Source organism: Balearica regulorum, chromosome Z (genome assembly GCF_011004875.1).
Source record: "Balearica regulorum gibbericeps isolate bBalReg1 chromosome Z, bBalReg1.pri, whole genome shotgun sequence".
In the NCBI taxonomy this organism is placed as follows: Eukaryota; Metazoa; Chordata; class Aves; order Gruiformes; family Gruidae; genus Balearica; species Balearica regulorum.
In genome coordinates this window covers 84,885,296-84,912,623 of record NC_046220.1, presented here as the reverse complement: position 1 = coordinate 84,912,623, position 27,328 = coordinate 84,885,296, and the positions used below count along the sequence as shown (strand labels likewise).

The 27,328-nt window shown below is 45.4% G+C and overlaps 1 protein-coding gene across 3 annotated transcripts; it reads right to left on the bottom strand.

Annotated features, from left to right (window-relative positions):
* Positions 1-1,394: 1,394 nt before the first annotated feature.
* On the bottom strand, positions 1,395-27,178 carry LOC142599414 (SKA complex subunit 1-like). 3 transcript variants are annotated; one of them, XM_075739697.1, is made up of 7 exons: positions 27,044-27,178; positions 16,925-17,019; positions 15,868-15,992; positions 15,121-15,212; positions 12,313-12,450; positions 7,420-7,589; positions 1,395-2,132 (listed from the first exon to the last, which is right to left on the bottom strand). In XM_075739697.1, exons 2-7 carry the CDS (start codon positions 17,010-17,012, stop codon positions 1,984-1,986), a joined length of 762 nt encoding a protein of 253 aa, XP_075595812.1. In that variant the 5' UTR covers positions 17,013-17,019; positions 27,044-27,178; the 3' UTR covers positions 1,395-1,983. The 3 variants fall into 3 exon arrangements, with proteins under 3 accessions (XP_075595812.1, XP_075595813.1, XP_075595811.1); XM_075739698.1 differs by lacking the exon at positions 27,044-27,178 and adding an exon at positions 17,948-18,056; XM_075739696.1 differs by lacking the exon at positions 27,044-27,178 and adding an exon at positions 17,661-17,703.
* Positions 27,179-27,328: the final 150 nt, after the last annotated feature.

Here is a 27,328-nt window from a genome sequence, read left to right as displayed (position 1 = left end):
GCACCTGGCCCCCAGCCAGGGTCAACCCACCACAAACTGCAATCCACAACAAAACATTAAAAGTACAGGCAGGAGGAAAATAATAATACTCATGCAGCAACCAAGCTTAGCCAGAGTACAAATACTAAGAAAAAACAATAAAATAAGAAACCACAATACCTAAAAACAAACAAACAAAAAAACCCTCAAAAAATTTTGACTAAACTATCAGGACTTTGTTGTAAATAGCATTAACCAAGGCTACGTTTTTTAATACGTGGCAGAAGGCATTCTCTAGGATCCTGGCCCCAACCAAAGTACAAAAAACGCTGTTGGCAGCAAGCGGCCCTGGGTTGTGGGGAACACAATGCCAGCGCACGCTGGCAGAGGCGATGCTCGGCCATTTCAGAAGCAGGAGTTAGTCTCTGGCTACAGTTTGCCGTTAGGGCGGCTGTCAGAGGGCACCGTCGCTGCAGCTTGCCCCGTTGCCGTGGCTCTCGCTCTCCTCCAGCCTTTGACTCTGCCCGTGCAGAGCCTGTGCCTGGCCAGAAGGTGCCGCAGAGCCGCCACAGCTGCGTGTTTCCTGTCCCTGGTGCTACACGGGGCTTTCCTGATCCACAGTCCTGCTCGTTTGAGCAGTGAGCCATCAAACGTTTTGAGAACAGCCACTTTTACACAATCGTGAAGAAAGGGTCTCTCACCTTTCCACGATTATAATCATAAATGGAACATTAGACACCTGTCTCGGTCTCATTTGCCCACCCACAAGCTCCTTTTCAAGCCTGCCATCACTGTCTCCGACACTTCTTGGACAAAGTGTTTGTTGCCTTGGACGTGGTTCTTCTGGGTCCGTTTGGGGCTCGTTTTGCTTCTTCCCCTCACTTTTAAAGCGAAAGCCACATAATCACAAAGTACATTGCAGAGGAAGAAAAGCCAACAATAAATACTGCAGCAGCCCCATGTTGTTAAACAGAAGGTTGCACGTCCGGAATCTTGAAAGACTTCGGAGTACGTGAAGCTGGGCAAAACAAAACCAAAACCGAACCAACCAACCCCAAAGAAGGATCCGATGATCCATGGACCCAAACCTCTCTGCTTTATTTAACATCACACATGAGCTCTGCAAGAAACAGACGGACTCAACTGACACCTGTGGAAACTGCTTTTGCACATCCTCCTCTGCTGTGTGTGTATCTGAACATGAAATATATTCCAGTATGACGCAGAGCAGAGACCTCAGCTTGGATCTCAACATCCCAGAGCAAAAGGCCAAAAAGAAACATGCAAAACCAACCACCCTCCCCCCTCATCCCGCCCCCCCCCCCCCCCAAAAAAAACCCCAAAAGGAATCTAGTTTTATATAGCACTCACTGGGATCTCTTTATTGACAAAAGTTCAATGTCTACTCAGGGTCTTTTGCCCATTAAATTGCCATTTTAACACGGACAGGGTACAAGAGGAGGTACTGTAAGTCAGTTGTTAGGTTAACAGCAGATACAGGCTCGCGGAAGAAAAAGACCGTAACTCTTCTGATCAAACCAGTTTTGATTACTTGCAGAGCTGATTGTTATCACAAGAATTCTACTCTGGAACTTACATGCTCATAGGTCCTCTGAAAGCAAGCTTCTATAATAAAAACTGTGACGAGTTTGACCAGTGTTTTCAAAGTAAAGTTGAACATTTTCACTTAGAAAAACCCCACTGCTCTGCTGTTTCGGTCTAACGGGTCGGTCTGAGGGAATAGTCCGGCCGCGCGATAAAGTATGAAACCCACATGGCTAACAGAACGACCGATCTTCAGCCCGGCGGTGTTTAAACCACCTCAGATGTTCCTGCTCCAGCGATGCAGGACACTCCTGCACCCTCACTGCTGCCTTTTAGAAATTAAGAGAGGTGGATAGGACTGCCCCACACGTAGAATCTCTCTGCAGACAACAAAATCTCTCCGCACCTCAAAATACTTCTGCCTTCCGTATCTTGGGTGAGCAGAGCACGGAAAGGTCGTTAGCGGATGACGTAGCGGACAAGTCTTGAGCCACGAACTTCTCTCACTCTCTGGCAGTGGCGCAGGATATTGAGGATCCTATGGAAGTGCTTATCCACTTTCAGTTGGGTGAACTCTTTGATGTCAGCCTCCACAACAAAAAATTCACCTGGAAAACAAAGGACAACTTTGCTATAGAAATTACTTTGCTGTAGGATACACTTAACATTTCAGAAGTAACAATGCAACCTCTTGTTAGCAATTCCACGCTCTGGTGAAAAAAATACAGTCAGCGTTCTACAAGGAGGACGGCCTCACGCTATCTCGGGAACCTTGTTCTACTTTCTAAACGCGCCACCAGAAAGAAGGATTACCAGCTTCCCCATTAAGTTCGACTGCCCTGCATCGTCCCCAGGCCCCATTCGGCGAGCTCCGTCTGCTGTCGGCCGCGCCTGCTAACATCTCCCCAACCAGCCACGCTCCTCTGTCAGGGTGTAAAGTCTGCAGCAGTCCAGAAGAGCACCCAGGGCCAGACACGAGATGTCCCACGCGTGTGCCAGAAGACGTGGACAGCAGGAAGTCAACTGGCAGCACACCCTGAGGAGCCGCGAACCTAACAGTAAACTTCTCTTCGAGGCCTTGCCCGTAGGTGTTCTGCTCTTTGTGAGTCCCCAAGCGCTGACCTGAGCAAAGCCAAAGAGACGCTCGGGGTCTGCTTAGAGATCACAGCACAGCTTTACAGAGAAAGGCATCACGCCTCAGCGTTTCGATCACGGAGCACCGTTGAGCAAGCAGCGTAACTGGAAGAACAGCAAGCGGTGGCCTGATGACGTTCTCTCAGCGGGCACTCAGGTTCTGGAATCAGCCCGTTGTGAACAAAAGGACAGGGCCCTGCGTACATCAGAGCTACGCAGCCCAGCACCCCCCGACTTCCGTCAGATTTGGAAAAGAACAATTCTCTGTTAATTAAGAAAATGCAAGCAAAGGGACTAGCCACTTGGACGAGCAGCCTCCCTGTGTCTCTAAGAAAATGCCGTAGGGCATAGGAAGGTCCTGCACCAGAGCTGGCAGCCCATCCCCTCTTGCAGTTGATGAACTGCTTCTAAAAGGAAATTCTCACTATCGAGCGCTTGTAAGAGACCAAGGCCTTGACTGGAGTTAAAGCCTTTACAATGCCTGCAACAAACCCCAAGAGAAATCCCCACAAGCTAACGGTTGGAGGGACACGAGGGAGGGAGTTCTTCTGAGCGCTCCACAGCTATGGTCACCAGCTGTGGTCTCATAGTCCGTCTTTACACGCTGCTCAGACAGGAGATCATTACGGATCTAGTCAAATGACCGTACATTCAGTATTTCCTGTAACATGGCATAAGGTTTTAACCACGCCTCTTCACCAAACCCTAAGAAAGAAAAGCAATCTGAAACCAGGAACATGCTAATGGAGGTACAAGAAAGAAGTCTCCAACTATCTTTAAGGAGAGGAGGCAAAAGGAAATGACATATTCTTCTGGAGTATCATGCTTCCGAGCCCTCTGAGAAAGAAGTCGCTTGGCCAGGGGTGTTCAAGCGGGGAAAAGGAGGCTAGCATCCTCCCTCTCCTTTTACCCTTAAAGTGAGGCAGGGGCAGCAGCATCTTAGATAAGGTGGAGCATCTCTCCTTTCTATTACGTTATTGGAGAGCCCTTCCAGTTTAACCAAGGAGAAAGTAGCCGATGCTAGCTGGAAAGCCGAAGATGCCAGGAAAGCTTTTCTTTCTTTATCGAACGAGTACAATGTAGCTTTACGCAGGCAAATCTATGGTTTTGGGTAAACTTTGCATCTTGAAATTTCATCTTGTGAGTGATCTGACAGGACACGTGCTCCACTCCGAAGGAGCAGCCAAGGATGTGACGGCCATTAGAACCGAGGTCCCGGAGCGTTGTTTATGAGCTCCCCAAAATACTGCTCGGAGCTGAAGAATATCCGGCCACGTTTTCTCACAGACTGGGCCACTTTGAGCGTTGGTGACACCGGTCTCTCACAGGAAGTAGAATCTTCCAGAGACGACAACTGTCAAACGCAGATGGGAGCTACACCCGAATCTCGACAGAGCTTGCAACACTGCAAATTCACACAGGGGTGAGAAGTGGAAAGTTTGTGTACTAGGAAAAGAAACAAGCCTGCACAAGTGCTTAAAAATACGACCACAGTTGGACCGAGACCATTTGCCGTTTCCAGTAATAGGGCAATACACCTAACTGGCGTTCGGAGTCCAGGGCTCATCCGCTTATCCTGTTTTATCTGGGGGAGCATCAGCATGTCCCAAACCTGTGCAGCATACCATTTCTTCTTCTGTTTGCCCAGAATTCAGGGCAGCAGCACCCAGCATAGCAGGATGTTGTTAATGAAGAAACCAGAGGTGGCTGAAGGGCGGGGGTTTGGTTGGAAACAGTAACTCGGTGCGCTAAAGAAGGAGCGGCGCTGACTGAACCGCCTTACTGGCTGGAAGTTACCCTGATAAAGCAGGCAGCATCTTTTCTCATCTTGAAATCAGAGGAAGAGCTCAGTTGGCAATCAGCCCAGCTTGAGAAACTCTGGGAATCCTAAGCAGACACACGGTCAGAGCAGAAATTTAAGCAAACAAATCAATGACTGCACAGCCTCATCCTGAAAAATGCAATGGATAAAGACATTTAATCACTTTGTGCTGGCCGGAGAAGAACCGTCTGACAGCCTGCCAGACCTTTTCTGAAGACTTTCTAGATGATTAGTCACAACCAAAAACCCACCACACTCACTCTCTCTCTCAGATGCTCGATGAACTTTCTAACTGAAACAATACCTAACTGAACTTTCCAACGTAAACAAGAGGAGAAAGACGGTCTCTCAGGTACTTGAAGGAATTAAAAGCCTCGATCTTCCAGACTTAAAACCCCCTATCTCTGACTAGGCGTAGCTTTCCCAAGTTGCCAGAATGGCTCCTTCGTTGCAGCTGAGGCTGCCGTGGATCCCGGTGCAGACTAACTGGCATTCCAGGCCTAGGAGGGCCCTCCTAGCATTTAGCTTCTCCTCTGTAGCCATGGGCTCTTGTCGTCCCGAGGGCAGTAGGAGTCAAACCAAAAAATACTGTAAGTTAAAAATGATGAAGCATTTTACGAAATCCCAGATTGACAGGAGCCATTGTTAGACTGAAGCGGCACTTGTCCAGAAAAAAAACCACAAACTATCCGAGCCCAAAGAAGAAGCCAGGCACGGGAAATCGTCTAGCTGCACGCCTTTAGCATGCTTTTATTAAAGTCCTTTGCCACACAAAACTTTCATACGACATCTTTACCCTATAGGTTTCAAGAGAAAAAGAGTGCCAGGCGTGTCCATCATAGCAGAATTGCTTCCCTACAGAAGTGCTGCATTTAGCGTCTAGAAGTGAGCGATGTTATCACCACACCATAATATCGAGAAAGTCTTGATCAGCGACAAATCCAAAGGCAGGAAAAGGCGTAGTTTGTCAGAAGGCGACTCCGGAGGAGCCAGTGAACGCAAAAATTCAGAGGCAGGCACCGAGACGTTATCAGAAAAAGAGCTCTCTTTCCGTGAGACAGAAGAGAGTTTGCTCCACGCTTTATGCCTGAACTTGGAAACACGAGGGCATTCCGAGGATATCGCCAAGCTTGATACGTGCAGGACACCCCTCCAGGAATAATTACATACTTGTTCTCAAACGGAAAGGAATGTCACAAGGGAGATTTTAATATCAGAGACTTACTGTGCCACACGTCTTTGGAAAAACTACCCCGTAAGTACGACTTGCTTCTAAATGGAGAGAGAGAGAGAAAGATGTTCTGGTGCATTTTTGCTCCCTCTATCCTTTTAAGAGGATAAAACTTCTTAAGATTGTCAGACATATAAAGACAAACATATAAAAAGTACCCAAACGAGTTACGGGAAAACTCTTCAGTCAAAACAATAACCCTTGCTGCTGAACTACGTGACTTCATCCAAAAGAGATGACTGGATTTTATACTGGCTGCCCAGTTCCATCGAGTAACGAGACATTCATATTCCTAATGGCCTAGAATCTGAGCTGGAGATGAATCTCATTTCGGTTCTCCTCCCCTGTGGGCGTTGCACCCAAGAGGTTAAAAACACAGGTGTCCGCTTATCTCTTATACAAACCCTCTGGATGGAGATCCGCGAGGTTGGTATGAGAAGCAGCCGAAGGAGGGAGGCTTAGGGCGGCAGGACGGCCCTGTTTTGGCACGAGAGCGCGGAGCAAACAGATAGACGGTTTCTACACAGAATTTGGAAGGCCACGGTACCTGGAGCGAGACTTTTTGCTTCGTTATCCGCAAAATGAATATTAAAGTTGACACCCCTAACTATGCTAATGAGCTAAAAGGAGTACATGCTAAACATACATGACTATAGCACTCGACTCTCCACCCAAATCACGTTCCACGTCACCCCAGGGAGGGGACAGCTAAGGTTGGGGTATAAAGGACATCGAGGAAGTTACCCCTGGCAGGGAAGAGAAGACATTGAAGACACACACCCCCCCCAAAGAGGCAGTCGACGGGCTGTGCTCCTTCTCCTCCACCCAAGACAGGGACACCTTCATGGTAAGCAATTGCGATTTCACCCTTTCAGTAAGAATACCCAGGATAGCATTTTGCTGGCATTACAATTATAATCGTAGTCATATATTAGCGCTGTTACACTGAGGGCATTTATCAACGGCAATTCCGACCTCTTTAAATCTGTCGCTCTCATAAACTTTCTATTAGTTTCAACTTTGTGAAACGGAGTCAGTGCAAGTCCTTTGGGGGCTCTGACAGGCAAACGTTGACTCTGGTCCGTGGCTACACACATAATCCTTTAGACATGAACCGCTGACCAAGTCTGGGACTAAGACTGGACCTAGCCGCACCTAGGCTCCTCTCTGAGAAGGCGTTTAGAAAGCGAGGGGGTCCTTTCTGAACCTTGTGACTCAACGGGAGGGCCTCCCTCAGCCGCACATCAGGCTTCACCTCTTACGTGACATCCCCTTATAGCAAGGAGAAACAGCACGCTCATGGGACTCTCGAAGCGTTGTTCGCCCCCCACAGCGGACAGGAATTCTTCAGGGCCAAATCTGATTTGTGCTGTGGCACCACGTGTTGGGAAGGGAAGGAAAGCCCTGCTAAATCTACAGATTTATGGGTTTTTTTCTTCACTGTTCTCTTATCCGAGAACAAGCAATAGCAGGTTTTCTAAAATTTTTCAGGACTGATGATTTTAAACACGCCACAGGTTAGACCATTCCACCAACCACAAGAGCACCTGGCTGGACTGTTTGCTGAGAATAAGATGCTTTAAGTTACACTACAACATGAAAAGCATGTGCTGGCGTTAGCCATTCAGTATTTTGTCCACTATCTTTATACTTGTGCTGTAATATCCAAAAGCTATCAGTTTGGGACTGTGAAATGTAAAAGAAATACCTTTTGTATCCTTAGTTTCTTCTTCCAAGAACCTGTGGTAGAGTTTTCTGACTGCTGCATTCATAGATTTCAAGGGCTGATGCAGGATCTTGTACTTGCTCACCACGGCCTTGTTCAGATCTTGAACAACAGCATTAATCTGATTGTATGTTAAACGACCTTTCATATACCTACAAGAAAAAAATTAAAATCAGTAACCAGAAAGTCACAAATGAAGTTCCGTGTTTATTCTTCTCTTGCATCAGCCGTAATTGAACATGCTATTCCTAGTTAGAGGCGGTTTCTTCTGCTGTGTGTTAATGAGTAAACGTAGCAGTTAATTTTGGTCATTTCCTTCATTGTTTAATAATGTTGAAAAGCCAGAAAGATGACACATTAGAAAGCTAAGTCAAGAAGTAAAATATACCCAGTGCTTAAGCTGGAAGCAGCCTTTCAAAATGGAACACAGGTTGCTTTTACAGCATACCACTTAAACTACAAATGCAAAACCCAGCAAGCAACATTGCATTAAACATAACACGAGCCAAAGCTGAAATTAAATGTTTCTGCCTAAGAGTGCAATTTGGTTCATAGGATAATCATAAACAACCTGTGTTTGATCTTACAGCCATTCCTGTGTCTTTTGAAGAAATACCAGGTTTGTGGTGTTCTCTGTATTTTGTTGTGCAGCCTACGGAGCTACACAGACACAGTTCTGCACTGCCACATCCTCGCCTGAACTTTCAGAGCATTTCATAAAACTCGTACTAAAATAATGAGATCTGTTGAGAAGAGCCTAGAGGTACGGGCAGCACAGAAGATAAAAAGAAAGCGATGCGCACATCTTGGAACGCTGCAACACCTACAAGTAAGGCTATTCAGCATTTATCGATGTAAAGGCAGCTATTCAGGAAAGGGAAACATGCTACAACCTGAGAAGCCATCACACAAAAATGAAATCTGAAACTCCTACGACAAGCAGTAAGCGAAATACAAACCAAAACCCCAGAAAACACAGCAGTAAAAGCCAGGGCAACCTTGCAACTTGAATTATCCTGTTATCACCATTCAGTCACTACAACAAACCAAACCTGGCTGTTTGCATTCCGTTTGGTATCAGTTTGCAGATGTGTGGAACTGAGGAAAGTGTCACAATTCATTTTAAGAACGAACGAGGTTCTTTAGGTCAGGACAACAAAACTGAAACCATCGACAAACAGGAAATTCTTCCCGCACTTTAATCTGAATGGAAAAAACTCCATCTTTGGAAAACATACCAAGAATTTAAAGCGCAAGTAGCTCATCGACCACAAATTCAATATTCTAAACCAGAATGGGGGCAGGCGTTCTACAACTGCCAACTAAAAAGAAGCGCTCGCTGTACGTTTTCCTAAGAGCCAGTCCCTGCTGTAGCCAAAAGGATAGGCCTGTAACGAAGGCCTGCTTGTACGATACGTGATAAGAAACTATTCGTTGTTACTTTAGGTAGAAGGCTAACAATTCTTAGAATGAGCACCTGCTACACATCAGGAGAAAAAGGAGGAGCTACAAGACACTTCAAGGTCCTTATGTACGCACTTTTCAGAAAGGGAGGACACTAATTGCCTCCAGGAGCATCCTGATCTTCCCCAGGCATACAGCGAACAATTACCAGGACCCAAGTGTTGAGAAACCAGGAGACAGGTGACTTGGGCCAGGGTCCCCACGACCAACAACTCATGAGCCCCGCACCCAAATGATACCACCTACTCAAAAGATAGAGGCGGAGAAAGGAACTGAGCGTGCGTTCTAGTTTGCAGACAAGGCAAAGAAATATGAACCCATTATTGGAACGGGGAGTGTACCACTTTGTAATCTTTGTAATATTTGCGTATAAATCTGACAAGAGAAGCAGCGTTAGGCGTGCCTGATTAGAGGAACTATCCTCCTGACACCCAGCACTACGATAAAAGGAAACGCTTGCTTCTTAATGCTGAAGCAGTGTTACGGAGTTTTCTTTTATTCCCGAATTTCGGTGACGCAGCCAGGAAGACAGATCTACACGGGGTGTGTAAAAACTCCTGAATTCAAAGCAATTGCTCTAACTTCAGACTGAATTGCCACAAAGTTATTTGTAGCCGGCTTTCAACTTTATTGATATTTTGGATCGATCCAGATTCAAAGTTGGAGGCGCAGCCAGTTTTACAAAAACGTTCTACTTGGCGCACATAACATCTTTTCAGGTAAAAGCAGCACTACCACCCTGAAACACAGTCACAGTCAGCGTAAACCAGTAACACAGCCTATAACCACAGAAGGGCTTTGCCTGTGCACATTAACTGCTGTTTCTTGCTCTCTCTGCACCCCTTAGCCTATTTGTAAAGTCACGGGGGAATGGGCAGAGCTATGAAGACTAAGGCCAGAGGTATAAAATACCTCTGCTTAAGTTCCTATGCTCCCGCTATCAGCGGAGATACAGTGAATACACTTAATAAAGTCAAGAGACAGCTCAGCTCAGCTCATCCTGACGCAGAAACAGAGAAGCCAGAGCCAGGCGCCTAAACCCCAGAACCGAGCGCTCTTTCAGAGGCCCTCAGGCATCCAAGATGCTCACAGGGGGCTAGCAGATGTGCTGGCGTTTACAGAAAACGCAGGACCTAAAGCATCTGCAACGGCACCAGACGGTCCTGCCAAGGCAACTGCAACGTGCCAGTAGCAGCTAGACGGCTGAGCCGTTTTCCGGTTTCACCGACTGGCCTGACTAGACGTTCAGCGACAGGAGGGGGGGGGGGGGCACTCAGTGTCACAGCAGTTAAGCGCAGGTGCCTTAATCTGAAGCTGCTGAATCTTGCTTTTCTGTCAAAAGCAACTGGAATTTTTCTTCTGTGCATAACCGTAAGGATCGTAAGAACACCAGCTGTTCCACAGGCTTCTCGCGTTTCTATCCAGCCATGGCTAGCAAGCCCATAAATGCCTACATTTATTTCAAGCCATACATACACTAATAGAAAGATACAAAGTTGAGAAGTTCCATCATTCAAATTCATCCATTTAAAATCCATTCGATTTAAAATAACTTTTAAATCTGCTCCACTCCACCAAAAGCAAAAACGGTCAGAACTCACTTTCGTGGGGTTTTTTTTCAAAAAAAAAACCCAACCTGATTTCCTTTTTAATCCACAGAAGCCCCTTTCAAAACACAAGATGACTTTTTTCCATAGGCATGAAAACCAAAGCACAGTGCTATGTTCTTCAAAGAAAACAGCATCATCACTATGTCACATACATACCACTGAAAAGAGAGAAACCTCGTAGCGGCCAGCCCCTGCTCCCTTAGGCTAAGAGAAACATATATTCCCACAAGTGACCATCTTCCGAGACTTCACAGAGTCCCAATGAATGTGCAGATTCTAAAAATATCTTAAGGAGCAAGAATTTTAGAGACAGAACAAAGCAAGAATTTTCCTTTGCCTTGACTTCAAAGTTAACAGAGACATCTACTGTGCCATTTCCTTTCTCTTCCTCAAAAAATGGGTCTTTCTGCAGCAGATTTGAAGGCTAAGATAATTTGCGAGTTTCTTGTGGTGTGAGAGTGTTCTATTTGATCAAGGTGCTCCATGCCTGCACCTTAACGCAGCACGCCCCTTTGTTAAATACCTGCTGCAGAGTTCTAAAAACACAAAGTCACCGAAGGCCGCGTATCCCCCCTAGTGCCCTAACGACGTTAGGGACAGACGCTGCTTCACGTCCAGCACAAAGCGGGCCAAAACCACCTAGATTCCTCAGTTACAGCCTGCCACAGCTGCAGGAGGAAGGGAGGGAGGAATGAAACCCTTGGCAGATGCAAACCCATGATACCCAGCCGGAATGGGGTTTAGACACACACGCGATGCGTACGCACAGTCGTGCTTTATTAAGTCCCTCGGTCGGGCTTAGCACACGCACAGTTCTGTGCTAGCGCGGCCACGCGGCTCCGGGACCAGAGCTGCATAAAAACGCGGTGGTATCCCTTGTTACTACTGCCAACAGGTACAAAGAGATCCTATGTCAGAACCAGCGCTGGCCGGGGGAACTGGGATATGAACCTCATTCTCATCCTTCTAAGAGAATACGCTAGGTGTGAGAAAGTGTGGGTCACAAACGTTTGATGCTTAGATTTGATTAAATTGTACGCAAAATTGCAGGCTTAGCGCACTCCCCCAGTCGCGTATCACAGCATTGCCAGGCAACAGAAGAAACCGGTAGATTAATAGATCTGTTTCTAAACCCATGTCAATCTTCCTCCACAGAACAAACATGCTTTTCCCATCAGAATAAAACTATTTCCACAGCCCTACAAGCACAGCCTAAGATACAACCTTGCCATAAACCAGCAATTAATTTCAGAGGATCCATCTGGCCTCTGTCCCCATTCTCCCCACCCACAAACAGCAGTGGAAAAACTTCCACTTTCAAGGATAATGAAACACTTCAAGGGGTTATCGGGGAAGATCATAGCGCTGACTGGAAGTTAAAACAACATTTGGCTGGAACGGCCTATGTCTACTTCTCTGCCCATAGCAGAGAGAAGGACCAAAAATTTTTTTTGAAGTGTCAGGTCTCAGAACTAGAGGACAACCCATCCATTAGCTAATATATTTCTGTTCACACTATTAAAGTGACTTGTGAAATAAGAGCTTTGGGTTTCAACCCATTAGTTCGGATCTTCCCAACACATACAAAAGAACTCGATTAGCTCTATGCATTTAATTTTCAGGTTTGCCAGTACTGCATAGGAACTATTTGGAACTGTCGTCATGAAGTTTCATCCTGTGGAACATTTGAAATTTCAAAACATCTCTGTCCGTCTCAGTTCTGCAAGAGCTCGCTTTCCCAAACCTACGTTTGCCACCCAAGTTGGCACGACAGGGTCTGAGGAAAGCCATGCTTACTTACGCAGGAACACTTTCAAATTCTTCCACGGTTATTAAGGGTGCTTCTTTAATAGGTCTCGACTCTTTTGTAGGTTTCTTTGCAGGTCTGGGTTCTGCAACTTTGGTTTGTTCTTCACATTTCACAGTTGGCCCAGTGGTGCTGTAAAACGAATGAATATTAAGTGCATAAATAGCAGATAAGTAGTGAGGAGAATACCACTATACTACCAAGTCTGCTTACTCACAGACCTAAGTTCCAACCCATCTGTTAGGCTGGATGAACACAATTCACCATCTTGCCTAAAAGAGAAGTTAAAAAAAAAAAAACAAACCAAAAAACCAAGCCTACTCCATTTCAAATTGCATATTTTAGCTGACTTCATTAGAGCTCTTCATTTCTCTGCTAGAGAGGCTGCTAGCAGGTGAATTGGAAGCAGTCCAAATGCAGCGCAGAGCAGTTAAGAATTCAATGTACCATTACATTTCACAGAACGTGAGGCCTCGCTTTTTATCAGATGAGCCAGAGCACAGAGCTGCAGCCTAACAGGCAGATTTGAAATACTTCACAGCTCTTTGAAAGAAGTTCAAATCTTGGGAAGCCTGACTCATCCATTAATCTTTTGAAGCAAAGAAATTCAACACCATCCAGCAGGCTGGGATTTTCATTTTTTTTTTACATATCTATATTTTTTTATTTTTTTTTTTACGCAAGATCCCAAAAGCTGAGGAGTACCCTGCTTGGAGTGATTATTAGAGCATTATTTTTATAAATTCACCCTTCCTCCAAACCCTCAGCTTACAGCCTCAAACACGGAGTTATCTGCCAGCCACCCAGCTAGCTGCCCTCCTACTTATCGGTAGAAGGACAGCAAAGAGGATGCATCTGAACACAAGGACATTACCAGGCTCCTGCTGGACTCAGGAGCAAACTGTCTGGTCTGTGACACAGTGACAGGGGAAGCTCTGCTCCGTGCCACGGCACAACGCAGAGCCCTCCTGAGACCCAGGACACCAACAGTTCCACTAAGTCAGATGCAAACATCTGAAAAACAAGGTAAGGCCCTGCACACGCAGTTCACTGCTGACCTGGACCATGGAAAGAAAGAACTGAAGCTTGTATCCCAAACCTGGCTTTGGCGTAGCGAGAAAATGCTCTCAGTAAACCCCTGGAATACAGATGAAGATATACTGAACTTGCTTTTTGTTTTGGTGAGATTCCTCCGCTAAATAAGAACATCAAAACCAGGAACACAGGAGAGAAACAAGAGCTAGGGCCATGAATTGTTCAATTCGCCTGTATGGGCGTTTCTGCTCTTTCTAAGAATTGAAGGCCTGTCTCACCAGCGCTCAAGCGTTCGCTCTGCTTTCGGCATTACGTACGATGTTCACTCAACGGACAATTAGTGTTCAGCTCCCCAGGCATCTGGGGATGCGGAGGAACAGAAATGGAGCAGCTCAATGGAGGAAGGCTTGGGGAAGGGGACTGAAGACTTTATTTACAGTGATACGGATGGATTCTGACCAATTACGGTCTGCCTTGCACTCGCTTGACTGCTCAACACGGTGAACACCAAGAAGCGACAACACAGGGACAAAGGGTGCTTTGACAAATGGCATTCAGATATAAGGTATTATTCCTCAGGAAAAAACAACACTACAAACTGGCCCTGAGAGAACAGCAGTTGTAAGCTGGCAGAGCACCTTCTGTGGAAAACTCTTAGAAAAACTTGCTCGGTTTTACACGTGTGGTGCTCGCTAGAAAGGCAAGGAGCAGCTGAAGTTGTCTCACAATTAACTTCTTGATTAAAAGCCAACAAGATTGGAAGGGAAACCAACATCCCAAAGAATCTTTTTGATATCAGAGGTGACACAATCACTAAACACGCCTCATCTGCATCTAATCAACATCCAGAAGCAAACATAAACTTAACACACAGGGCTTTCCTAAATTAAGAAAGTAAATTACAAAAGGAAGGCAGAACCCCAGGGATAATTGAACAACTTCCATTCTTTCACACACACACACACACACACAATTCTGCAACATCTACATTGAAAAGGAACAAGACATCGCTAGACACATTTTAGGAGGCAGTTTCCGAAACTAAAGGTTCACGTCTGAAGGGTCACATTCCGAAAAAAGCTCCCACGCAAGTCATCTCTCTACCAGCTAGGTAGGACTAGTCCAACTTTCAATACAAGCAGTATCTACACAGGTGAAAATACTGCTACACGCAACCTGAAATTACAGTTCCTTTCTCTCTCCTGTAACCCCGTTTCCACATTCTCAACCTTTTACTTTGCTGGAATACCCCTATAATGTTCTCAGCCTGAGGCTTGTCTGGCATTAGGAGCAAGACCAAGTAAAGCCGATAGGTTCAGGGCACACATTGGAAGCATTGAATTTGGACAGACTGATGCGTTGCCTTCTGACAAGCTACGAGGGTGGCAACAAGGGCTGCGATCTCCATTAGACATTAGAATCTAGACGAGACCCCAATCTGGCATACCCTAACATCACCCCAAAATACAAAGCAATTCCAACAGGCCAGAGAAAGAAACCCGGTCAGAGTATTTTTTTTTTTTATATATATATATATATATATATATTTTATAGGTATTTTATAGGTTTTACCCAAGGGACTTGTTAGGGTGCTAACACGAGCCTGGTAGCGAGCAGTCAAGAGCAGACTCCCAAATCAAGACACATAACAACCTTGGCTCCCCAAAGTTCACAGTTAACACACAGTAAAAGGAGTAGAGTTGTACAATGCTGCAGCTGGACACTGCCAGGAGCAGCCCAGTATCTCCATGCTCATGTACCACGTACCAGCTCTGAGCGGGTTTAGGCAGGTGGGGAGGAATGTTTTCACGGAGGTGCTGTGCTTCATTTTGATGTCTCTCAGCAGACTTCTGGAGCTCCTGAAAAGAATGTTAGACTTCATCAGAAACCCGAGACTCAATCCCAAGCAAGTAAAATTAGTTTGCTATTCGGGTGATGCTGAAATAATATTTGAACTTAGTACGAGGTGCTCTTGGCTCTCTCCCCATCATCTCACCTCTTTAGCCCCTAACTTCCCCAGGAGCAGCTAGCAAAGCTCAGAAGAACAAAGCTAAGCATAAGCTTGTCTGTCCTTGCCCTCACAGCATCAGAGAAATTTAGGCGGGCAAGAAGTACATCTTTAACAAGACACCCTAGCAGGTCTGGGTGGTGGTGACAAAGAGATGCCACAGGAAACTCATCTACATTCCCCAAACAACACTTTCACAACAGACTTCACACGTGAAGGCACTGCAAAAGCACACTAAACCAACAGATAAATATTCTAATTGAATAGCTTTCATAGCTATCGCAAGGATGTAACAACAGAACTGCTCTTCAGAGCACAACGGTCGCTATGCCGGAGAGCTGCTTAATAAACGGTCAGGAAGCCTGTTCCGAGTCCCAGATTCACCTGGAAGCGCACGCATCCAAACACATCACTTAGGATCTAGAAAAGAACAACTACACACATCTCAAAGATTCCTTTGACTCTTTTGGTGTTTTATGAACAGGAAAAAAAAGAAAAAAGATTACTTTTAGCAAATTCTTCAGGTTTTCTTGCTGTTGAACTTCCGATTCCAATTTATTCAGGAGATCATTCAAGAGAACGACTTCATGCCCTATTTTACAGAGCATAGATTTGAGGGACGGTTCTTGACCTGCCAATGAGAGAACATTAAGCCAAAAAGCCAAAACACCTCCAACACAAAACCAAAATCCTGTTTCCCTCCCCTCCGCAAGCAGTGATTATCTGCTAACCCTATGCTCCCCGACCACCATATCTTCCCAGCAGAAGCAGCAATATTCACTGGTCAAACAGCCAATCTCCTACTCCACACAGCCAACAGGGTTCAAAGCTGCTGCAGGAATAAGGGCCCCTCTCCAGCACGAGGCTGCACAGCACTATGCTGTACCCACTACCGCTGCAGGTCACAGGTGGACGACACAGCTTTTAAACGCAGCCTGGCTTCCACAACTGGAGCACCTGTTCTCCTTCGTGATCTCCCTCTGTTGAGGGTTATAGGTGCTCTTCAAACAGGAGGTTAGCCTAGATGACCCTCCCCAACCAAACGCTTCTATGATCCCGTGTAATCTCTACTTGTGCCTAGCAAAGGATAAGAGATAAACATAAAACACTGAGATCCATTTCAGTACCTCGGTTTAAAAGAGTTTGCTGCCCACTGTGAGTGCACATCACAGCCAGGCACTCCTGGAAGGCGAGGACAAGACACCTGCGTACACCTCCATCTGTGCCTCTCCACAGTTTTGTGATTAACATACTCCCCAAGATACCTTTTTTTGGTCTCCCACCCAGGGCTTTCCCCACCAAGTACATATGGTGCATTAACCACCAGCCTCCAAGTCCCTCAGAGGAGCACATGTTCACTTAGTTCATGTTCTCTGCTTGGCACCTAATTCCCTGATAATGCTCCCACTTTGCCATCCTTGCTCTTTGTTGTCGTTCCTGCTGCTGCTGCTGTTCTCTGTGTTTTACTGGATTTCCACTTCCTGTTATGTTCCTTGTCTAATCAGAGCATTCCCATCTTCTGCAAGGAGGTGCAAACCAAGACCCACTCTTAATTTCTTTTACCTATGTTTCTTAACTGAAGAGTCTTTTTAATAGTTGAAATCTTCGTGTTGATGTGAGAGCATAAATCTTCCAGGTCTGAGGACGCCATTATCGTACTGAGGGGAATTAAAAAAGAAAGCGCTAATTTAAGAAAGACCTAAGTTGCAAACACTGAGGACACAAGCAGAATTTTAAAAAGGACTCTGATCTGTTAAAGAAGCAACCAGAGAACTTAAATGAAGCGGTAAATGTAGTAACCACCTTTTATTTTGCTGAATTGAAAGCAGGAGAGGAAGCACAAAGTGCCTGACAGACAAAACAAAGCAAAGCAATTTCCCTGAACTCTGGAGAGAAGTGCAGTGTCATATCAGTACAAAAATTCCTCACGAAGCTGCCTAAGTGTTTATTATGTGAAGGTGTTCACTACTAAAGGAGTCGAAGTTTACTGCAATAAACAAAAAATATCTGGCCTATATAAAAGCAGTGCTATAAGGTGCTCTCAAGGGAGATTGTGCCAGATGAGCAATATTTAAGGAGGTGGATTCGTGGGTTGGTCGTAGGTTTCTTTTTTTTTTTAAAGACCAGTAATTAAAAGAAATCGGTCGCTTGCTTGCTTGCTAGCAGAGTACGGAGGCACAACAAGTAGCATTATCCATCGGTTACTCTCGTGCAAGTATACATATCAGCTCTATGAGGGAAAGCGACTGACGAAAACCCGTTGCTGAAATGCACCTTCCCCGGTCGCACCGTAACAAACCTCCGTTTCATGACACTGCCCGGCAGCCCTGGTGCCTACAGCGCTCACACAGCTCCCTCTGTTACCTCACACCTGGAAACGAAGCTTTTATTCGGACTTCAGTTTTAAAATACCACGAACTAGCACGCTTGCTGAATTCGTTACTAGAGATTCGCCGATTCCCCGCTCCTTACGAGGAACCGTTACAACCCGCTGCAGCGCAGCCCCCCACCCCCCTCGCCGCCCCCCGTTCTGCCTCACGTCCTGACCCCACACGAGTATTTCCGCCCCCAGCGCCCCGCTCTCACCGCCGCGATGGCGGGGGGCGGCTCGGAGAGAAGCCCCGACCGTCCCCGCCGTCAGCTCCGCTTCAAACCCGCCGCGCTCGGCCGGCCGTTGGAGAGCGCAGGCGCCTGCACTGCGCAGGCGGAGAAGGCGGGAAAGGCTGAGGGGAGCGTCCGCCCCGGAAGTAGCATTCGCCCACCAGCAACAAAAAGCACCCCACAGCGTTTATTAAGTGGTTATATAAGTTAACTTTATTCGGTATTCAACGGAACATAAAGCCCTCGATAAAAAGTAAGGCCCTCGATACAAAGTAAGTCGCTTTGCCACAGGTACGTACTCATATTGGTATGTCTCCCAAAGAACGTCATCACCACCCGTTCCTTCTTCCTCTACAGAGGAGGTATCACCGAAATCGGGATTAAAACTTTTTAACACCAGTGCTGTGCTAAAAAGCAGGCATTTTTATTACGGCACCGGCTGCACAGGGAGTCGTTCCGCCCAACTTGCATGCCGCCAGCTACAACCACTGAGGTCTATATTGCCCGAATCATACATATTCATTATGTTTCCCGGAACTGCTATACATATTTATTGTATTTCCTGGAACTAGTGAAAATATTTGCATGGCAGTTACGCATGCGCTTTAAGTCGCTTAGGAGCGCCTGAAGGAGTCTTCGGTGGTCTCTGGTGGTCTCTAGTGGTTTCTCGAAGAGGCGCTTTTGGTGTCCTTTTCATGAACTTCTGAGTCTTTCTTCCACATATGGTCATGACTTGGCTTATCGAGCAATCTTGTCACATCGCGTTGCAAGAGTTGTTGGTTTCAAATGGTTTCCTGACTCTTAACCTGGGTACAGATGTTCTTAGTTCCTTTTATCTTGGTCTTGTCTGGCATTTTTCTGAATCGTTTGTAATCCTCCAGGATATACAAAAATTATGTCCTTGAGTGCATCCTGGTTTGAGGCTTTTTGCTCCAATTCCCCCCTTTTGAGATTTCTCTATCTCATTAGAGAGATCTTAATACTTTATATATTTTGACTCACCCTGGCTTCTAATTATAGGAATACATTGTATTAACATATGAGTTACCAAGATGCTTATAATAGTAACAGCTATGAAGATTCATTTAACCCAGGCTAAGTTTGGTAACCAATTTGTTAGCCATGACCAATCCAGCCCTTGTCTTCTTTTTTAGTATCATGGATGAGTGTTTCAGATTCTGTATTTTACTCTCTATCAGCTCCGAGTTGTCCGTTAGGTTAAAACAGCACATGCCTTTGAATTCTTCACATCCATGATTGTGATGGAGTAATAAATAGTCTAAGGCTGCCCTATTTTCTAAAGCGGCTTGCCTTATCTGGCTCAGTTCTTCCTGTATAGCGCTTGAGAGGCGTAACTGATATTTTTCACTAAGGCACAAGCCAGTCGTTTCATTGCATTGTAATTCATAGCAACCCCTACTCCTGAGGCCAAAAATGCAGCTGCTGCTATTTCTTCGGGACTAAAGAGCATTAACTTCCGCATCACATTCTTCCCCCAGTGAGCGGACTGACCTTCTGGGCCTAGTTTGCTGTCTTGTGATACCGGCTGGCCTCTATAATCGGGGAACTAATCTTCCCAGGGAACAGGGACCTCTGCTACAATTGGTTGGGACATATGTGTAAGCCATTCTACCACAAAGTAAAAACCACCCCTGAGCTATTATGACATGTTGCTGATTGGTTGGCATGTCATATGTCTAATTACAATGTAATGTAGGCTTAGATTTATGCAGTTTGGGGAGCAATTAACAAACCTCATGCAACTCAGCTGGAAATGAGTTTCCTAGTCTAACCTTGAGCATTTTCCTGTTAAACTCTTGACTAACTTTTCCCAAAGCCTCCACTGTGGTTTCACTATATTGCAAGTCATCTCCTGCTGTGGCCCAACACAGTATTTCCCCAGTCGGAAGCCTGGTCCGATGTTGCAGACAATTTTTATTACTGACTTCCCGTTGTATGGTTTCTCTGGTTGGGCTTGTGCTGTTGTATTGGAAGTGACAGTGTTTCAAGATTCTCAGAGGTGGGCACTCCAACAAGGCAGAAAGTGAACATTTTATTAACTGAACTACCAGAATGTAAACAAAAGTTAGAAGTATTAACTACTTTTAGTGGCTAATTGTTCCCATAAATTTTCCTCTGGATCCCAGATGGGAAGTTCATATACATGCCCTTCTGAATCTAAGCTTCTTTTTGATCTCTATTTTAAGTTATTGTGCCCTTGAAGGGAGTTTACCAAATTAATTAAGATCCCTATGGTCAAGAGGAACCTAGTGTAAGTTTTAAAATAGCTCTAGGTTAGACAAAGATAATTTGTATGACGCATGTCCATGAGATAGTATAGGTGCTATAATCCCAATCAAGGTAAACAGCAAATACACTGGTTCATGTGACTTGATTGATTCTTATCTTCAAGGGTCCTCCAGAAGTAGTTTTCCATTGATCTGGTGGTGCTTTCTTTACCTGTGTATAATTAACCTGAAGTTCAATCTCTCCTGCCTTGACTGCTGTGTAAGTCATTAGGAATACCTGAAAGGGTCCTTTCCAGTTTTTTCACAGAGGTTTGGAGTTCCATGTTTTTATGTATACAAAGTCTCCGGGTTGATACTGATGGACAGGAGTGTCCAATGTGAGTGGTCCTGTCAGGACAATGTGTCGTTGGAAAGCCATAAGGACTTCTCCTAGAGAAATCAGATAGAGTTTTAAATCCATTTCCCCCCCTACATTTACTTCCCCTGGAATCAGTGGCACTTGGTATGGTTTCCCATACAATACCTGGGAACTTACAATTAGTAAGGACTAATTTTGTCCTTAGGCCTTGGCTGTATTCTGATTCTTAGAAGAGCTAATGCAAGGGCCTGCGGCCATTTTAAAGAGGTTTCTTGACATATCTTACTAATTTGTCGTTTCAGGTTTTGATTCATTCTTTCTACTTTTCTACTCAATTGAGGCTTCCATGGGGTGTGTAAATCCCATGTGATACCAAGAATTTTACTTAACTGTTGGACCACATCTGCTACAAAATGTAGGCCCTGATCAGAGGACATTCCTATTGGTACCCAAAACCTTGGTATTATTTCTTTGAGTGACAATTTAGTTACTTCCCTGGCTTTGTTGGTGCAACAGGGGAAGGCTTCTGGCCGTCCTAAGATGGTATAAACCAATACCATGAGATATCTGTAGCCATTTTGTTTTGGCAATTCAGAAAAATCAATCTGGCAATAGTCTCCAGGGGAATTTCCTTTCCTAGTGATCCCTGGGAGCAGCCTTTTCTTGTTAATGGGATTATTTTTTAAACAAATGGGGCATTTTGCTATTACAGACTTTACTATTCCAGTCATCCCTACATATATAATCAAATTTTGTAGACTAGAAATCGTAGCCTCACTTCCTCAGTGTGTTTCCTCGTTTCTCTTTTCTACAATCTCAGTCATTATCTGTGGTGGAACAATGACTTGTTTTGTGGGAGTTATTAACCAACCCTCTCCATTCGTGGTTGCCTTTAACAGTGATGCCAATTGTTGATCTGCCTCATTATAATTAGGTTTCAGAATTGGGAGTTTTACCTGGTTTACTGGTACTAATACAAGGATGCTTTGTTCAGCCGCTTCTTTAGCAGTTTTATCAGCCAATCAGTTGCCCGCATTTACTGTGGTTTGCCCAAATTTATGTGCTTTGCAATGCATTATTGCCACCTCTTTAGGTTTCTGAATTTCCTGTAGTAGTTGGAGAACTTCTTCCTTGTATTTAATAGGTGATCCTTGAGCTGACAACAAGCCTCTTTCCTTCCAGATAGCCCCATGTGCATGGACTATTCAGAATGCATATTTTGAATCGGTCCATATATTTACCTTTTTTCCTTTAGCTATCTTCAGGGCTTGCTTCAATGCCACCAATTCCGCCTTCTGGGCTGACGTGTTAGTGTATAGGGTCCCAGCCTCTATTACCTGTGTGGTTGTAACCACTGCATATCCGGCCATTCATTTTCCATCTTGGAACAAAGCTGCTACCATCTGTAAACAGCTCCAAATCAGAATTAATTAATGGTTCGCCCCTCAGATCCTGTCTGCTCAAATATATGTGCTCTATGGTTTGCAGACAATCGTGGTGCAAGGGTTCAGAGTACCTCAATTCTGAATTCAAAAACATCGCTGGGTTGATTGCTGTGGTGGTTTTAAGTTCCACAGCATCCTGTTCTAACAAGATAACTTGATATTTGAGCATATGGCTTGGAGACAGCCTATGCCCCCCTTTTTGCTCTAAGACAGAAATCACCATGTGCGGAATCACATACACAGTGATTTTTTTTGTCCTATAGTTAATTTTCTGGCTTCTTGGATTAAAAGGACAGTTGCTGGTACAGCACGCAGACACCCTGGCCATCCTCTATTTACATTGTCCAATTGTTTGGAGAAATATCCCACAGCTCTTCTCCACATTCCCAGTCTCTGATTCAGCACGCCCAGGGCAAGATGTTGTCATTCATGTACAAATAACTCAAAAGGTTTAGACAAATCTGGCAATCCCAATGCAGGTGCTGACATTAAAGCCTTTGTCAAGTCCTTAAAAGCTACTTGGCATTCAGGGGTCCATAGTAGATGGTTCTCTTTAGACCCCTTCAAAGTTTCATAAAGGGGTTTTACCAACAGTCCTTAATTGAGGATCCACAGTCTGCACCATCTGACTATACCCAGAAACACCCTCAGCTCTCATACAGTTCTTGGTTCTGGAGTTTGGCAGATTGCCTCTTTTGTGTCAGCTCCCACTCTCCCTTGTCCCTGTGAAATCTCAAAACCTAAATAAATCACAGTCTCTTTTCCCACCTGAGCTTTGCTCTTTGATACACAATATCCTCCTTGTCCTAAGAAATTCAACAGGCTTATAGTCATCTGTAGACACTCTCCCCAAGTCTCTGCAGCCAACAAAATGTCATCTACATATTGCAGTATTGTTCCCTCTGGGTTTTCTTTCTTCCATAATTCCAGCTCCTTTGCCAGCTGGTTGCCAAATATTGTAGGACTATTTTTAAAGCCTTGAGGTAGCACCGTCCAGGTAAGTTGTGTTTTGTGCCCAGTGGTGGGGCTTTCCCATTCAAAGGTGAATATCGCCTGGCTATCTTTATCTAGAGGTATGCAGAAGAAAACATCCTTGAGATCAAGTACATTAAACCACTTACATTTTTCCTTCAAGGATGTTAGCAAGATATATGGATTAGCCACTATGGGATTAATATCTTGAACAATTTCATTCATGGCTCTTAAATCTTGAACTAATCTATATTCCTTGCTGTTTTGCTTTTTCACTGGCAATATCAGGGTATTATATTCTGATTCACACTCTATCAATAATCCATAATCCAAAAATTTCATTATTAACTCTTCCAATCCCTTCCTAGCCTCCCACTTGATAGGATACTGTTTTTGCCTTACCGGTTTAGTTCCAGATTTTAGGACAACTTTTACTGGTTTCACCAATTTAGACTGACCTGGGATTCCATCAGCCCATACCAAGGGTGTTACCGCATCCTCTACTTCTGCAGGAATTTCTTCCTCTGGTCTCTGTGCATTCTGTAACATAAAAAATCTCGCTTCCACAGCTTTTGATTCAGGTATTAACAGTTGCACTTCTCCATTCTTAAAAGTTATCTGTGTATCTAATTTGCTTAATAAGTCTTTTCCCATCAAGGGCATTGGGCATTCAGACATATACAAAAATGGGTGAGCTACCCATTGTTTTCCTAATTTAAATTTTAGGGGCTGTAAAAAGGGTTGGTGTTCTCGTTTCCCTGTAGCACCAACAATGTTTACAGTTTCATGGCTGAAATTCCCCTTACACGTGTTAAGTACAGAATAAGTTGCTCCCATGTCTACTAAAAATTCTACCTCATTGTTCCCCAGCTTTAATGTGACCAGGGGCTCAGCTGGGGATGATTCCCCCGGTCCCCTTCAGGATTCATCATTTAATGTCATTAGTTTGATGGCTTGCATGGGTTCCCAGCTTGAGGATACAAGTTTTTCCAATGTCCCATTTCTTTACAGATTGCAAACTGATCTGCCACAAGACAGGGTTGCACAAAGGGAGGTGGCCTGCCCATTTCCCTACTTTTTCCCACCCCCCCAGTAACCCCTTCATGTGCCTCCCCTTCCTCTATAGGTTCCCCCAGGAGCCCCTGTTAAAGCAGCAATCCATCTCCCCTCTCTCAGGTTTTCCCTTTGAGTCTGTTGTGTTTGTTTTTCCTTCTCCCTATTATTAAAAACCATCCATGGTATCTCTAACATCTTTTCCAAATCTCTTGAATCTGCCCCTTCCAGTTTTTGGAGTTTCTTTCTTACATCTGGGGTCAATTGTCCCATAGAGGCCAATTGAACAGCCTCTTCTGGTCTCTCAGGGTCCAGATTAGTATATTTCTTGGTAGTGACTTTTAACCGTTCCACGGAGGTGGATGGGGATTCATTTGGTTCCTGCTTAACTTCATATAATTTAGACCAATTGATAACTTTTGGCGTGGCGTGCCTTTATGACAAATAACATCCATCTTTGGTATCTTGTTAAAAGCCCCCGGGGTCCCAGTTGGATCTGTGGCAGGAAAATTCTGATCTATTGTCCCCTGCAAATCCTCATTAGCATGTGCCCCTTCTGCCTGGTTTTGGGCAGTGTTTAATACCATTCTTTTCTCAGTATCATCTAATAATGTATCTAGTATCACCTGTAAATCATTCCAATCAGGATCTTGTGTCCTGATTATAGTTTCAAATACCTTAGCCACCCTTTCCGGATCTTCCCTATAAATGCCCACCGTTTCCTTCTGGGACCTTAAGTCCGTTATTGAAAACGGCACTTTAACTGTTACTGGCCTGTTATTTCCAACTGTTTGCCAAAGAGGAGCTTGCAAAACTTCCCCTGCTTCCCCTTGCCGTCCACTTGTCCTTCCCGCGATTGGACTAAATCCCTCTGCGCTACTAGCCTCATCAGCTCGCCTTCGACCACTTTCTCTTGCCCTGTTCACATTACTAACATCATCATGATTATGAGGACCCTCCCACAGCTTCTGCTGAGGAGCAACTAGCAGTTCCAAATCCTCTTCCTCCTCCCGTCCACATTTTAAACACCTCTTCCCAATGCTACAAACAAAGCAACACCATTTTAAATTCTTTCCTCTCCCCTCCTTTTCCAAAGTCAGGACCATAGGGTCCTGCAGAGTTATTCCACGATTCTTTTGCCATTCCATATGGTTTCTCAGCATAAAAAAAATAAATCCACATATGGCACTTCATCCCATTAACCCTCCCATCTACAAAATAACATCAATTGTAATATAATATTATATGTCAAGGTTCCATTCCTTGGCCATTTCTCCTGATCTTCAAGAGTATACTTTGGCCACCAATTATTGCAATATTCTACTGGCTGTTTCTGAGTGAGGGGGTCCCCCCCAATCTTTCCCCAGTGCCTTAACACACATCGTAGGGGGGATCTTTTTAAAATCCGCCCTTGTGCAGAGAGCTTATTGCCCATTAGAAAACAACACAAAACACAAAGGCATGCAAAACCAATACAAAATAACAAACAGAACAACAAGACATCCAAACCAAATACCAAATTCCAATCCCGGGTGTCCTACAGACTGTTGTCCAATAGGATCAAATCCTTCTCTTAGGTACCTTTATAGCCCAGCCCCACAAGGCTTTCGCTGTACCTTACAGGCAGGCAACCTTAACCTGTGCTCTTGGTGCAGGCCTCTCCCACCACAGTGGTAAGAGCAAATATCACAGAATCACAGAATGGTTTGGGTTGGAAGGGACCTCAAAGATCATCTAGTTCCACCCCCCTGCCATGGGCAGGGACACCCTCCACTAGACCAGGTTGCCCAAAGCCCCATCCAGCCTGGTCTTAAACACTTCCAGGGATGGGGCCTCCACAACCTCTTTGGGCAACCTGTGCCAGTACCTCACCACTCTCACAGTAAAGAATTTCTTTCTGATATCTAATCTAAAACGACCCTCCTTCAGCTTAAACTCATTCCCCCCTTGTCCTGTCACTACACTCCCTGATAAACAGTCCCTCACCAGCTTTCCTGTTGGCCCCTTCAGGTACTGGGAAGCTGCAATTAGATCTCCCTGGAGCCTTCTCTTCTCCAGGCTGAACAACCCCAACTCTCTCAGCCTGTCCTCATAGCAGAGGTGCTCCAGCCCTCGCATCATCTCCGTGGCCTCCTCTGGACTTGCTCCAACAGCTCCATGTCTCTCCTGGACTGGGGACCCCAGAGCTGGATGCAGCACTGCAGGTGGGGTCTCACAAGAGCAGAGCAGAGGGGCAGGATCCCCTCCCTCGACCTGCTGGTCACACCTCTTGTGATGCAGCCCAGGACACGGTTGCTTTCTGGTGTGTGAGCGCACGCTGCCGGCTCATGTTGAGCGTTTCATCAATCAACACCCCCAAGTCCTTCTCCTCAGGGCTGCTTTCAATCCATTCCTCGCCCAGCCTATAGTCGTGCTTGGGATTGCACCGACCCACGTGCAGGACCTTGCACTTGGCCTTGTTGATCTTCATGTGGTTCTCACGGGCCCACCTCTCCAGCCTGTCCAGGTCCCTCTGGATGGCATCCCTTCCCTCCAGCGTTGTCAACCACACCACACAGCTTGGTGGTGTCGGCAAACTTGCTGAGGATGCACTCGATCCCATTGTCCATGTCACCGACAAAGACGTTAAACAGTGCCGGTCCCAGTACCGACCCCTGAGGAACGCCACTTGTTACTGATCTCCACTTGGACATTGAGCCGTTGACCACAACTCTGAGTGCGACCATCCAGCCAATTCCTTATCCACCGAGTGGTCCATCCATCGAATCCAGGTCTCTCCAATTTAGAGACAAGGATGTCATGCGGGACAGTGTCAAATGCCTTGCACAAGTCCAGGCAGATGATGTTAGTTGCCCTTCTCTTATCCACTGACGCTGTAACCCCATCATAGAAGGCCACCAAGTTTGTCAGGCACGATTTGCCCCTAGTGAAGCTGGGTTGGCTGTCACCAATCACCTCCTTATTTTCCATGTGCCAGATCCAGATCAAATAAGAATAGCTTTACCTTCCCTGGGGTCTTACTCAGAGCTCTTTGGTGCAGGGATCACAGGTTCTCCCCAAGAATTCCTTGGTGCTGGCTGGAGGTCCTGCGATCCTGTGGATCCGTCAAGGTTCAGAAGCAGGGTCCCATCTGGGTTGCCAAAAACTGTCACTACAAAAAATTCCTCACGAAGCCGCGTGAGTGTTTATTATGTGAAGGTGTTCACTACTAAAGGAGTCGAAATTTACTGCAATAAACAAAAAATATCTGGCCTATATAAAAGCAGTGCTATAAGGTGCTCTCAAGGGA